The 14,846-nt window shown below is 37.7% G+C and overlaps 3 protein-coding genes across 3 annotated transcripts in view; all 3 read right to left on the bottom strand.

The window, feature by feature from the left end:
* The window catches only part of esyt1b (extended synaptotagmin-like protein 1b), a 31,245-nt gene extending 27,574 nt beyond the window's left edge, over nt 1–3,671 (bottom strand). The window contains exons 1-3 of the mRNA XM_084424932.1: nt 3,016–3,671; nt 1,986–2,027; nt 282–416 (exon numbers count right to left, since the gene is read on the bottom strand). Of these exons, the coding sequence (XP_084281058.1) occupies nt 282–416; nt 1,986–2,027; nt 3,016–3,369 (531 nt within the window). The 5' untranslated portion in view covers nt 3,370–3,671. The remainder of the gene's footprint in view (nt 1–281; nt 417–1,985; nt 2,028–3,015) is intronic.
* Nucleotides 3,672–5,323: 1,652 nt separating this feature from the next.
* zc3h10 (zinc finger CCCH-type containing 10) lies at nt 5,324–11,002 on the bottom strand. Its single transcript, XM_084427069.1, has 3 exons — nt 10,843–11,002; nt 8,433–9,733; nt 5,324–6,390 (listed from the first exon to the last, which is right to left on the bottom strand). The coding sequence occupies exons 2-3, from the start codon at nt 9,588–9,590 to the stop codon at nt 5,884–5,886; spliced, it is 1,665 nt and encodes a 554-aa protein (XP_084283195.1). The 5' UTR covers nt 9,591–9,733; nt 10,843–11,002; the 3' UTR covers nt 5,324–5,883.
* A 740-nt stretch (nt 11,003–11,742) lies between these two features.
* Nucleotides 11,743–14,549, bottom strand: cox6c (cytochrome c oxidase subunit 6C). Its single transcript, XM_084427070.1, has 4 exons — nt 14,468–14,549; nt 13,711–13,824; nt 13,236–13,372; nt 11,743–11,852 (listed from the first exon to the last, which is right to left on the bottom strand). Exons 2-3 carry the CDS (start codon nt 13,813–13,815, stop codon nt 13,247–13,249), a joined length of 231 nt encoding a protein of 76 aa, XP_084283196.1. The 5' UTR covers nt 13,816–13,824; nt 14,468–14,549; the 3' UTR covers nt 11,743–11,852; nt 13,236–13,246.
* Nucleotides 14,550–14,846: the final 297 nt, after the last annotated feature.

Below are 14,846 nucleotides of genomic sequence, written 5' to 3'. Positions count from 1 at the left end.
ATATACACCCCGCAGTAATAATTCAGTAGCTATTTGTTAATGAGCAAGATTTTCACAGCCATATGTCCTTCTAATCACTTTAACATAAAAATTTCACTCTTGCCTTGACAGGAATGTTTGCCGTGAGACATCAGATGTGTTTATTCTAACAGAATGCATGTTCAGACATGTTTCAAGGGCAGTGGAGCCTCTTTTAATCTCCTACTGTACTGGAATGAGATCTGCAGGAATCTGGAATATTATTTATTGTGTAGCGGTGTGTGTGTGTTTCCATGTATGACCTTGCCACCAAAGTCTATCTTGGTGAAGCTGAGAGTCTGTAGATGAGTGCTGGAGCCGCGGATGGATGGAGCAATGGTTTCCATAAGCAGCTTCTCCAAATACTGACCAATATATGGCCAGGCCTGCTGGATAACCTTGAGAAATAGACAGGAAGAGAAAGAGAGTGTCATTTTTATTTGATATTAAAGTCACCATGAAATCAAAAAATGGACTATTCTTATTTTTTATGGAATATTGTAGTATTTATTATAAATAGTTCATCCGTGCACATCTTTTTATTTTTTTATTCATGTGCCCTCATAATCTTTAATCAAAACAACTTCCCCTCCCTCTTTCATTCACATCTCATCTCTTCTCTGATTATGTGTTCACTGGGCGTGAGGGCGGGGCAACCTGTCACTCACATGAGATCCACCAATAGGAAGCCACAACCATCCAATCAATTCCCCATGGACAAAATCAAGCCCCGCCCTACATCTTTTTACATCTGACCAATATTCTTTCCTACAGAGTGGAATCAATAAAATTCCTACTAACCCAGTACTTTGATATGTATATACGTTACGGTCTTCAAAAATACCATGGTATTAACCATAATTCCATGTACAAACCCTGTATGTGTATGTGTATGTGTCTGTGAGATTGGGGGACTAGAGCTCTGACGCAGTTCCTTCTGTTTAATGCCCATGTCTGTTCTCTGCTCTCCTTGACGCTGTTTACACCGTGCCATTTGTGTTTGCCTAGTTGCTATAGTGACTTCTTGTTTGCGGATGTTAAGATGTGATAACAGAAGCTAAAGCGCCAGATGCCGGGGCATTTTTCAGATTGTTTCATTGCATGTGCAAACCACAGATTTTAGAAATAGCAATGTGACTCATGCACAGACCACGTGACCACAGGATACGAAGGGGGAAGAGTCTCAGCTGGAATAACTGCCAGCGTAAAATGTCTGCCTCGTGAATCACTGATAAAGTCAGGCCGTGATAAAGTGATACGCCGCAGCACTGTTATAATCAAACTACTACTGAAACGAAAAGAAGGATAAATGGTGTCAGGAAGGGATATATCTCTATCTGCTCCTCCTTTTTCTGTCTCTCAGTGAGTGAATCTCATGAAGAAAGTTAATTTCATCCTAAAATCAAAAAATATATATATAATTTTGAATAAATATTATTTTAGTACCATTAATACTAAATGTAATGGTAAAGCTAATAACTTTTATAAGCATTCAATGTATTATGCTGTATTTTATTATTATTAAAAATTATCCTTTTTTTATGCATATTATGTAGCCCATACTAATTGTATTTTCTTTTAAGGGGTTTCATCTTTAATCTTATGTTATATTATAGTATTTTGGTGCTTATTGGAGTATTATTATTAAGTTTTGTTTTGTTTGTTTTTTTGCTTTAGAGATGCAAAAAGACATTAAAAATTGAATTTCCTGGAAAAGCATGTATTGCACCTGATCTAATAATTCAAAGGCAAGGAACATATGTTGGTTGAATTAGTGTTCGGTTGAGAATGGATGTGTAATAATAGTATATAAAGCTTTTGTTCAGCAGGCGTGTGCCGCGTGGGTGGGCACCGGCAGCTGTGACATGAGGGTGGGGTCATTCATTTGATGGGTGGATCAGGAACACATGGGGTTACAGGCTTGATGTTAATAAACAAATGCAAACCTAAACTGTTTGCTGAATTACCTTGTTTAGCCATTCAACCTTCTCCACATCTGGGAAGTTGACCTGAAATTATAAAGAAAAAACAATAACATACTTCTAAGTGCAAAGACTGTCTATGCTTATGAGCTGTACAACAAACTTTAACAGAGGATGTGGTTAAAAAGAAGACAAAAACAGCACACGCAACCACCTCAGTCTATCATGTGTGTTTTTTTTATTCTCCATTTACAATATTTCCTTCTTAATACATACAATGTGCAGTGTAGAATTTGATTTGTCTTGGATAATTTCCCCCCCATTAATAACATGCATACCTTATTTTACCACATGATAGCCCTGAGACATGGCCAAATATAGTATAAACTCTTTTATGGAAGCATATGAGCACTTGGGGAGGAGATGACAAAGCAACAATGTATTCAGAGTGATTTGGACGATGGGAATTTTGCCAAGTACGCAGTTACTAGTATGCAGCACACCACCGATACAGCGCCACCAACAGGTCTAAAAATGTCCTCTAAATCTGCAGACCACTCCTACTCTTTCGCGGCGGCATTCGGGGATCAGATTCATTCGTTATCGAATCGATTCGTTCAAACAATGAACTGTTTAAAAAAATGATTCGTTCCAAAGATAAGTAATCGCGAGGCTTTTCTTTTTGTGTGTGTAAAATAGTTTTTTCTGTAACATACTGCTGTTTTCACTATGTTGTCGATTAGGTTGCGTCACATATTGTGGTTGTTTATGATTCTTAAATTTAACCTTCCTCAGTTTGACTTCTAAGCGAAGAGATTTCAAAAGCCGCACGACTCTGATTCATTCAAATGAGCCGATTGGAAAAACAAATCGTTCGCGATTCGGACATCGCTACTCTTTTTTTTTCTTTTTCTTTTTTTGTAGCGAGCGATGCAAATGTGTTTTACATAAAAACTGAATATTTCTCTCTTAGTATAAATATAGGTGGAGTTATTCGGACGTTATGCATTAATAACAGTGCTGGAGTGTTCATTTTTATTCACCTATCAAAAGATGCACTTCTATGCATTCTTACCCAAGAAGGCAGGTCTCCTCTACTCCTAAATGATTTGGAGGATATGTATTCTTGCTCGTCGTTGAGTAACTGTATAGCGGACCTCAGTCTCGCCTCCTTCGCCTCACGAGAATGTTTCCATCCTGCGTAAACCATCATCCCAAACACCACCAAACTAGTGCTCATGCGATAGTAACCAGCCAGGTAAACAGGCAACATGGCAGTGAGACATTTGCCGAAAGTCCATAAGATTGCCTTGGCGTCCAGTAATTTCGTTTTAGGGACGTCCATTTCTCCCGATGAACTCTCCTGGGCTGGTTCCGTCTTCTTTTCCGAGTCCGAGTCATTTTTCGGCCCTGAATCAACGTTCGACATTGTAGTCTGTTGGTTTGAATGCAAATGTTTTCAAAGTCAAGATACGATTACAAATGCAGCGATTTTCGACTCAAATTCAACATGTGCTGTTGATTGAAAGTCACGTTGCATTGGCGCATGGACTAGTGAAAATCTGCAGATTCGGATGCCTGATCACTGCAGATCAATAAGTCAGTCAGCCCGAGGAAGAGAAATCGCCCACCTCACAGCTTTTACCCTTCAGGCATGACACTCTTTTTCCTTCTTGCAGTTTGTCTGTCTGAAATCCCTGGCCTGCACCGTTATAGAGGCAGATCACGCCCACAGAAAACGACGCAGTTGTAAAAAGGGGCGAAAACTTTTAGTTGGAAGCTGCAGTAACGGAGTTTGTTCTTTGAAAGCTTCTAGCTTCACAAGTCTTGGGTCAATTCTGACTAGCCACAATTTAATTTAAATTACATGTAATGCAGTTCCGGCTGAATACTAGATGAATGATAACAGTCTAATTAAATATGTCTAACATAAAATAGTCAAACTAATGCAATACTGTTTTCTACACGGACCGTCCTTGTTATTTACTATAATAATAATAACTATAAATTAAACATACAACAACTAACCCTGCCTAAACCAAACCCTAATCTTACCCTAATCCTATAGTAAGTGCATGCAGTTAATTAATTTGACTCAGTACTACTATAGGAATAGTTCACTTAAAAATGAAAATTCTAACATCATTTACTCACCCTCAAGTTGTTTCAAACCTGAGTAAATGATGAGATAATGTTCATTTTTAAGTGAACTATTCCTTTAAATGTATAATTACACTGTAACAGGGACAAATTAAATGAAAGTGTAATCGTAATAATTTGCACACAAGGTATCTAATGACATTTTTACTAGTTATAATTCAGGGTGACTATAGCCATGATGAAATAGTTTGACCAAAAATCATTTTAAAAATCCTAAAGAAATAATTGAACATATATCCGAATGCAGTCAAAACAAGAGTTTGACTAGTTGCTTGTGACTGTCTAAAACTAACATAAGATATCTGGAATGCATATTGGACTGGTGATCATTTACTTTAAAGTATCTGCAATGCAATTTTTACTATAGTCATAATTCCAGGAGAAAATGTCCACAGTGCAATTTTGACCAGTTCACCTGTAAACTCTCCTAACAGAATCAAATAAAAATAACCTAGGGAAGATTTTAACAAATAAACTGAAAATCTGTAATAAAAATAGGATAATCAATTTATCACTTATTTGATTCTTCATTCATCCAATTACACTTAGCTTCCAATTCTGAGAGAAAATCCACTTTTTTGACAATTTTTATCTATAAAAATTGTCAAGAAAGTGGCAATCGGCAACATATCCAGAGTGTACACTGACTTGTAAAAAGGCAATAAAGGAATGCAAAAAGTACTTGCCATAGTAGGTGCTCTCATGCCAGGTCGAAGTCTATATTCATGGACATGTGACTGACATTAGATTTCAGATAATGTTAATCTGAGACCTGCCAAATTAAACATACTTCCGATGCAGCTAACAATACTATAACAATGGTTCTTTTTGCATGATAACCCTAATAATAAATCCCCCTATACTCTAAATCTGAGAGATCCCAAACCTTATTTGTTAGCTCAAAAACATAAACAAACACTGAAGGATGACAGTTCAATTATGAGCACTGATTATGAGCAATATTTCACTGTGACTGTTCATAGTGTCTTCTAGATATAAAACATAAATTGGTAAAAATCAAACATAAAATTAAAAGATATTTTAAAAATAAGAATGATTTCTACGATAATATTTACACATACAGCACAGGGATTGCTAAGATCCCATTCAGCCCAGATCTGTCTCTGGTGGTCTTATCATCAGTTGACAGGCCATGAGAGTGCAAACAACTAGGACCATACTCTCAACAGAATGAGAAAGCGATCAAACTAATGACAGAAGTCTGGTTTGATAAGAAATATATTTTTTCATTAACATTTCAGAAAGATACTCACTCAAGATGAAAGAAACAAGACCAATATTCTGACAGAAAAATGCAGTTATTTAGTTTCCAACAGAAAGAAATAAAACACTTTTTTTTTTCCTTAGTAAGATTTGACAAGAATTATTAACGAAGCATAATGTGTCTGATTCGTTTTTTTGTGTGTGTGCAGAATCCAAATAATCAGTTCACACAAACAATTCACAAAACGAACTATTAAAAAAAGTCAAACTAAAACTGACAGTAAATTCACAATTCTTCTGTAGTGATTAGTTGAATAGTTACATCTTTCAAAATGAGTTAATAAATGTCCTGTGAAGTCAATGATGAGTCTTTCCAAGGCAAGAAAAACTGAAATAAGTTCCATAAGTTCACAAGAGAACATCTGTATTCTATACAGAAATCTGTATGTTCATTCGGTCAAAACAGACCCTTCACCTGAGAAACTTCCCATGGTTTACTGGTGCTTTGATTTCCAGTTTGCTATTTGTTTCATGTATATATTGCTGAAGTGTGCCCTCATTAATGAGGCATGGTGGTGATCCTCATACTCTGACTGGCGATGGGGTACGTCACCATCGGTGTGGTCGCGTGGCTCATCGTGATGCCCGGCAATGGTTGTGCCATGGACACGGCCACCGGCGCCACCGAAACAGCAACAGGGGCCATTGAAACAGGAGGGGCCAATCCCTGGGCGATAGTCTGAGCGAGGGCGGCAGAGATGGGGTCGGGGTTCAGATGTGGAGGGGGTGCGGAGGGGGGCGCGGCATTAGAAGGAGGGGCGGTCGGTGCACCGGTCGAGGCCACCAGATCTTGTTGAGTGACGGGACGGGGCTGCAGACCAGCACTGCTCAGAGTGGTGTGTGTCTGGGCAATGCCATGGTTGTAGGAACTCACAGAACCAACAGGGGGCGCCAGACTCTGTTCAGACGGAGCCGGGGTGGAGGACAGCGTCATCACTTTAGCCTGGCTTCGAAACTGAGCGTTCTGCTCCAGAAGCACCTCGTTGGTGGCTATCAGGTTGGACACCTTGAAAACAAAAAAAAAGGAAAGGAAGGAATTTTGAGACATTTAGGATGTGGTTACAGTTGTTTTACCTTTTTTAAATAAGTGATTCTGTCACTGATCTTTAAAGGTAGGGTAGGCAATTTCAGACAGGCTAGCAATATCAAGCTAGCTTTGAAAACATGAGATCCCACCCTCCCTTCAGAGCGTCTCCAAAGCCACGTCTCCTTCAAAACACTTGAACGTGCACAGCAGAGTCTGCAAAGCGGCACGAGATGAGAGACGGTGTTAAAGGAGAACTCCGGTCAATTTTAACATTGAGCTCATTTTTTGGTACATTTGGAGTGCTGTCAGTACAGAGAACAACGACAAAAATCGGTGTTGCCTACACCGTGTTATCCTCGTTTTAAAATTTGCACCCTGTTGACTTCAATGGGGCAAGTTTTAAACCTGCTTTTAGCCTCTTAACATCCTTGATGTGTCATTACAAGTGCACAGGTCATGTGAGTGATTCCTTCGGAGTGAACGCGGGTGAATCTGACTGCAGTAGATGTGAAAGATATGAATAAAAATGATGTTTATTCAGCCAGCGCACATACCTGTATTTACATCCTGTTTTCGGTCGAAGTCCACAGTAGTCGATTGTCGAGTTCACGCGCGTGATCATAGGTACTAAACCTATGCGCGTATGGAAATACACACGTTGACAGGCAGGACACGTCGGACCGAATGCAATGATTGGACGAACATTTTTTGGCCCTGAGACGTCCACAGAAGATGTACATGTTTTAATATTTAGACCACTTCTATTATTGATTGCTATCAGGATGTGAAGAGAGTTTCAACCAGTAAAAAAAAATTGCCTACACTACCTTTAACATAAAAAGCACAATTTAGAGATGAAATATCATTCAAAATGTGTATTATTTGTCATCCATGGAACATAAAAGATCATCTATTGCAGAATTAAAAAGTAACTAAGAAAGTCAAACATGATTTTTAAGTATACTGGTATCAGCCAATATTAACATTATTAATATTTAACAATGCCATTCTTACATTTAGATTACATTACCCTCTCTCACACTCACTTAAAGTTAATCTTAATAAATCTAAATAAAAAGTTAATAAATATAATCTTCTTTAGTAAAGGAGTTTTAATCTATTTAATAAAATAGTTTAAATGCAGTATTCAGTTTTCATACTGCACATTATAATGTTGTGACGCCTAAATTCACTCATTGCATTTAAAAATAGTTTTATATTAGTTTTGATTAGTTTAGTTAAATTATTTAGACAAAAGACTACAGCATTTTAATATTGGTGCATCCCTACTAAAAAGCACTTATTGTTAAAAAAACTAAAACTATTAAAAAATACTTTTTGTTAATTAAAATAAAGCTGAAATAAAATAAGGGGGTGTTAGTTGAAATTAGACGAAAAACTTAAAAAACGTAACAATTGGAAATATTGCCATGGCAACTAATTGAAAAAATGAGTTGAAGTACTAACATTCCTATAACTGAAATATAAATACATTCAAATGAAATATAAATATAAAAAAAAACAAATAAAATTAACAAATGCCAATAACAAAATGACTAAAACTTAAATTAAAATGAAAACTGAAAAAAAAAAAAAAACGTATAAATACTATAATAGTTATATTATACAAATAATAATAAAACACGGCATTAGAAAGTCCATACGACTTTTGCGCTACACCTTGCAATACGTTTGTGTAAGGAACAGACTAAACTTTTTTTTGTTGTTGTTGCTAAAAGGCTTCTGATGTAGTTTTCAAAATGTATTATTTGATGTCATGAAACATCAGTGGTTCTTGTGTTGTCTGGTCTTTCACTACAAACCTGGCACAATAAATCGCAGTATTTGAACATTAGAGAACTAAGACAGACAGGAAGATTTTCAGTGACTAGTACAGTACACAGTTTGCATGGACTATATCCAGAGACTTTGATGTTGTTATTCCAGCTTGGAGAATGGAGACACTCTGCAATATATCTTCCTTTGTATTCCACTAAAGAAAGGAAGAGTACATTCCCTACCTGTTTCTTAAGCTCCTCCACTCTTTTCCTCAGTAGGGCGTTCTCCTCTTCTAGTAAGCGATACTCTATCGGTCGGATTGGCAGGGTGGTCTGAACCCCCAGGTCGTAATGTCCACTGCTGGTCCCATCGGTCAACCGCAGCCCATCCAAACGCCGTCTCTTCAGCTGGAAGGCCGTGTGGTCAACGGGGGCCTCCACCGGCCCGGCTTCAAACATGCCGTTTTCAAACAGGGGGTCGTAGACGGAGCAGGGGCCCCTGTCGTAGCGCCGATGACCCACCGTCCCCATCGACATACAGTTGCTCATCGAGCCCCCACCTCCACCTCCAACCGACAGGCCCTGGTCTCTGCATCCGCCCATGCTGGGACATCCCATTCCCATGTAGTTTCCCACGCCGCCGCCAACCAGGCCAGACATCCCACCGCAGGCCCCACCGCCACCAACCGCACCGCCCCCACCAGCGTTCACCATCCCGCTCACGCCACCGGTGACACTCATCATGCATCCCACACCGACCCTGGGCGAGGCCTCGTATTCGTAGTCCTTCCTGACATGTCGGAACTTGCACTTGTTGCCCCGCTGGCACTCTCCTTTCAGGTAGTCCCTGCAAATGGGCACCTCTCCGCGGCTCAACGGGAGGTCGGTCGGAGACAGTCCCAATCCGGCTGCCACCTTCCCCCTGAGCCGAAGTGGAAGCTCTCCGGTTTTCTTATAATAGTCCTCGTCTTCCTTCGAGCCGTGCACGAATCGGCAGTTGGGGCGCACGCACTCTTTGTTCTGATGGTCGTGGCAGAAGATGAACTCATTCTTCTGCACACCCAAGTCGGGGACCTCATTGAAGTCTGGATGGCGGAAGCGGCAGCGTTTGCCGCGCTTGCACACGTTGCGCAAAAAGTCCCGGCAAACGCCATCCGGTCCCAAACCGCCGCTGGCTCCGCTGCAGCTGTTGCCGTTTCCTAATGCCCCGCCGCCTCCCATGGCCCCAGGACCCCCGTTACCCCCCGTGCAGCCTGCTGATCCGCCCACCACCGTCACTCTACCCTCTCCTACACCTCCACCCAAACCTGTCCCGCCTCCTCCCTCGTCCCCAGTGCCCAAACCGCTCCCGCTGCCACCCCCGCCGCCACCTGCCAGGTAGGTGCTATCCCGGTCAGGCATGGCGCTCGGCCCAGCGGGAATAGAACGCTGCGCTCATGTGGGTGCCAGAGAGATGAAGGTCATACAAGGGTTCAGAGTTATAGTGCAAGAAAGACAAGAGCTCAGACCGAAGGCAAATGCAGATCACAGCTCCACCTGGGCACCTGGAAATATCATACAGACACAATTAGATATTATTCCAGAATCAACATTATATAATTTAATTTATTCACAATGAATAAACAATTTTTACTTTGTTTTTGTTTTTTGTGTGAATTTTGAGTAAAAATAAATGTTTGCATTTGGCCATACTGTTGTGGTCACATGAGATGCAGGTAAAAAATATATATATATATTTAGTCTTTTTAAGTGTTTTATTTAAAAGAAAAATAATTTTAAAATATTTTTTTTTAATGACTGAATACATTTTTAGCTTTTCACCACAAACCCCAACTCTAGATATATCTGCATTGGCCATTACAGAAGACATATATCAGTTGACAATTACTAACAACAAATTTCAGATGCATCATTATGGTGTTACGACTACGAGGCAGTAGTGCATTGATATTCTTCAAGCATTTTATGTCCAATCAAATGTTCTGCAGTTAAATCAGCCTGAATTACATTGCATAATGGATGCCACTGTATTGTGTAGACCTCAGCTTTCGGCATGCCATACATACTGGCTTTTGAAACTTTATAGATTTTGAAATTAAAGCCATACAGCACTAAAAGATAAAACTTTAATGCTATTATTTTATATATTAATTCTACATATTAATGAATTCCTTACCGGCATTAACAATTCCTCTTGGAAATGCAAATATTGATACAAAATATAATGCTGCTGCAATATGCATTATGTATAAGGCAATATAAAACCTTGGATTTATTTAGTAGCACAATGCTTTGCATTTTATATATATAAAATTATTCATAATTTTAAATAATAAAATTAAACGATTAGTTTTCCACCTAATATCTGGTCTCTTATACAACAATTGCAACCATTTGTTTACTAGTGCTGTCATGTCAAATGTTGTGGGGCGCCATATACTCTACTCGATGTGCATGTCATGTAGTGTTACATAAGTAACCAGATATAGCTGACTGCTTCTTTTCCACATTATCTTAAATAAATATGCAATATTTTATATTTAATCCACAGCACATATAGTAAAACATGCTCTCTGGCACAAAGGCCTGGACAACGCGCATGGACAGAGCGCAACGATAATAACCTAAAACCATTATTACTAGTTAAACTCACCCAACTGCAACCAGTCGTATCAGCGAGATTAAAGAAACGGCATCTGTACATTGCTAATTACACGCATTATGCATGTACTGGCTGTGAGAAAGATTACATTAGAACACAAATTGGTCCATGAACAACAACTTCCGCTGTTCTCGTTCGAAGCACTTCCTGTGCGGTAGAACACTGGGAAAATGCACTTCAGATTAAAAGGCTTCAAACCACAAAAATATTATGGTACAGTGATGATGCTGGAATCAATATGGTGCTCCAATGTATTTCTAAAAAATACCGTGGTATTATCATTATGCATGTCAAAACATCATGGTTACAAAGGTAAAAGTAAAAAAATAAATAACTTTTTGTATGCAGTATGCACCTAGTGGTATTATTCCACTAAACACATTTATAGACAAGTACACTTAAAATGCAACAAGGTGCAATATTTCTTAGAAAACAGAAAAGAGCCAAATCTGACATAACACATGCAGCAAATGTGAATTCTTATTTCTGCTAAAGGTCAAAAGTATAAAGAAATGTCATGTTTAAGTGCCAATAAACAGTTTTTTTATGTTCTTAAAAGTAAATGTTAAGAAAACATAAAATTACAAACAAAAAAAAAATCTAACGTGTTAGGAACAATCACCACTCAAACAGCCATCAGTATGCTATAAAATATGTTGCTTGCAGAAAAATATCAAGAAAAAACTATTCTAGACATAATTATGACAACATTACCACCAAGTTGGGGCTAAATTCAGAGTTTAAATTTGGGCTTTTAACTCGTATCTTTATTAGATAAATAATAGGTAAACATCTGACCTTGTCAATGATATTAATGACATTTTCATTTTGAAATATAACATAGGAGAGACATGTTGACAAGATGCATTGCAATAAGTCACTACAGCGCGATGGTTGTCAACAGTTTATTTGTATCTTATTGAGAACATCAGACATCAATGTTCATATCCAATAATCTTATAAAGATTCAGTTGTAGAGCAGGAATGCAGGGGCACATCACCTGTAAAGAGAGAAGAAAAGTATAAGTCAGTGTTTTTTTTTTACATTGACACCACAGGTAAATAGGGTAAAAATATTAGTAATGAAAAGATACCGCTATACTTCCACCAGTTGACTAATCACAGTGCGTTATCAAGTTTTCTGAAATGCAATATTTAAATATGCACTAATCTGCATAAATTTCCAAAAAACAAGTGTGTTTGGAAATGTTATATAAACCAGACGAATGATACACGAACAAAACCGTCTGGAAAAACCTTCAGAATATAGATAGGAATAAAAGTGTACAGTTTGGTGCATGTAAAGCTGCTGAAGTGGAGATGTTAGGCTGTAGGAGGAAGAAATATTATATACACAATATATGTATTGTAATTGTAGCCTAAAGACAACAATGGATATTAGACACTTGTTATGTTATGTTATGGAAGCAAAATAGCTCAAGGTTTCAAACTCTCAAAATTGACTAGTGTATAGAAGTAAAATAATGACTAATGTCTTTGGGGAAAAAAAAAATACATTGCATTAACAGTGCTTTCATTTTAATGATTTGTATTTTCAGGGATTGCATTTTGTGGAGCTGAAATTAAACATGGTTGCATATTTAAGATGTGAATATTTCAAGTGAAAACATTTCATACACAATTTCATTATTAAAAACGCAATAATCCATATTCACCACATCAGCTTCGGGGGAGATAACATTGTATCTCCTTTGCAGTAGAGAAAGTTGCTTACATGTACACTGGGGGGAAAAAAGTGTGACCACGTAGACTTTGAATTAAACGTTAACACAGTTTCCGTGTCTTTATCAGGGATAGTACCCTATTTATGCAGAAAATCTGGTTATCATAACATATACTTACTGCTTGTTCCATTTCTGTAAATCAGTTTTTGTGAGCGAGTGAATAAACAAATTAATGAACGACTCTCTCTCTACCTGTTGCGTTGGTCTTCGTCATCACCCGCATGCATCGGTACTCTGCTGTTATTCCTGCAGTTCCCGCAATGTGCAATGTTGAATACTTTGCTAAATTGAACCACTGAATTTGTAAAGCAAAATAAATTAAATATTGCCTGTCAAATATAATTAAACAGACTGGATATTTTGGAAATGAAGTCTGGATGTTGAATATGGATTATCACATTTTTAATAATGAAATTGTGTATGAAATGTTTTCATTTGAAATATTCACAGCTTAAATATACAATATTTTTCAATTAGTGCAATTCAACGTGATTATTTGTTTCAAAGACAGTCATTATTTTTCTTCCAAACCAGAGCATAAAAATGACAAAAAAAATGTACAACCATGAAATGGCAGTGCATAATTATACTTGCTAAGTATTACAAATCACATTTATATGCACTTGAAAGGCCACTCACATCACATTGCTTTATTCTCCAGAAGGCCTGACACTCTGAAAAACACCAGCTTCTTTCATGGCGTTAAACTCCTTCATGGCATCATACTGTTTGTAGAAGTCAGCATACGCCTGTTTCCTGGGCTCCGTTACTGCGTACTGCAGGAAGACACACAACTTTCTCAGATTAATGAAAACCGGTCCATGGGCCTTGTAAAACAAGCTTCCAAAATTATTTAACTCACTTGCCTCAAAGGTAAAAGAATGAAAGATAGGGAGGAAACTAAATGTCCAAGATTAGAAATTAAGAAAAAAAATTCAAAACCCATATTGATCGAAAACTACTCTTAATGACTATGGAAGTTACATCATGACAAAAGGTGCTTTAAAAATAATAATTTAAAGTAGCATTTCTACGTACACATTGATGAACACAAATGAAGGCCACAAAGGTCCAATATATTGCATATAATCATACAAAACACAATACAACTGACCTTGAAAGCGGCTGCCGCAACCAGGGAAAGAGCAAATGCGATGGGCAAGTGAAACCTCAAACGCTTGGCCAGGAGGCCTCTCATCGCTGGCTTTGCAAGTGACATTGTTGACTTCTGGAAAGAGAAGACAATAAAAGAAATTTCATACACTTATAGTCAATTGACAACCTTGCACTTCCGATAAAAGGATAGATCACCCTTTAGTAATGCTACGTGCTATTCTGACCATCACAAATGGATGTCTTGCCGACTTTCAAGACAGACACAGAATAAGCCACGCTAACATTTAACTTTTACTTATGGGATAGAGACTGAGAAGATAACAATATGTAATAATAACCACGTATACTAATATGCATGTTTTATAGCTATACAAATGTGCTGTTCAGTTCGGGTCAAGGTTTTAGCGGTTTAGCTAATACGCAATTTGCATGTTATTTCTCTAGACGTGATAAAACGCATGCAAACGCACAGCCAAGCAAATAACCTGTGTTTTATTTTTAAAATGACACTTGTGATTCATATCATAGTGTCTTCTGAGATTCAGGACTAACGTTACCGGTCTTGCTAATATTACTAGCAAGCAATGACGACCAGCAGCAAGATGGTATTTCTAAAACGAGACGCGTTTAGTTAAATTAAATCAAGAAAAAACGAATGTTTAGTGTTATTAAAAACAAAACATGGTGATATTATATTTTATACATAATTCACTATAAAAGTTTTGTTATAAACGTATAGCAAGCTCGATATTTACCGTTTAATTCGCGACCTTCAGCACGCACGTCCGGTGACTCTGACAGGAAGGTGTTTATGGAGCCGAACTACGGAAACAGGCGAAGGACAAACACGTTGTAGCGACCATATATATATATATATATATATATATATAGACTGTACTTCTTTTTTAACTAGAATTAAAATGAAAATGGAAAATATAAAAATAAAACAGAATTTAAAATTATTTTAAAAAATATAATAATTTTATTATAATCTTGTACTTTTATTACTTAAATATTTTACTCACTGTATTGGCTATAGAGATTTGCCCTTTCAATACGTATAATTAAAGTCCCCATGAAATCAAAATGGACTTTTATTTTGGATTTTAGTATTATTTATACAGCCTTACTGTT

Source organism: Rutilus rutilus (genome assembly GCF_951802725.1).
Source record: "Rutilus rutilus genome assembly, chromosome: 12".
In the NCBI taxonomy this organism is placed as follows: domain Eukaryota; kingdom Metazoa; phylum Chordata; class Actinopteri; order Cypriniformes; family Leuciscidae; genus Rutilus; species Rutilus rutilus.
Note: the sequence above shows the minus strand (reverse complement) of the source record. Positions and strands in the feature narration are given on the sequence as shown.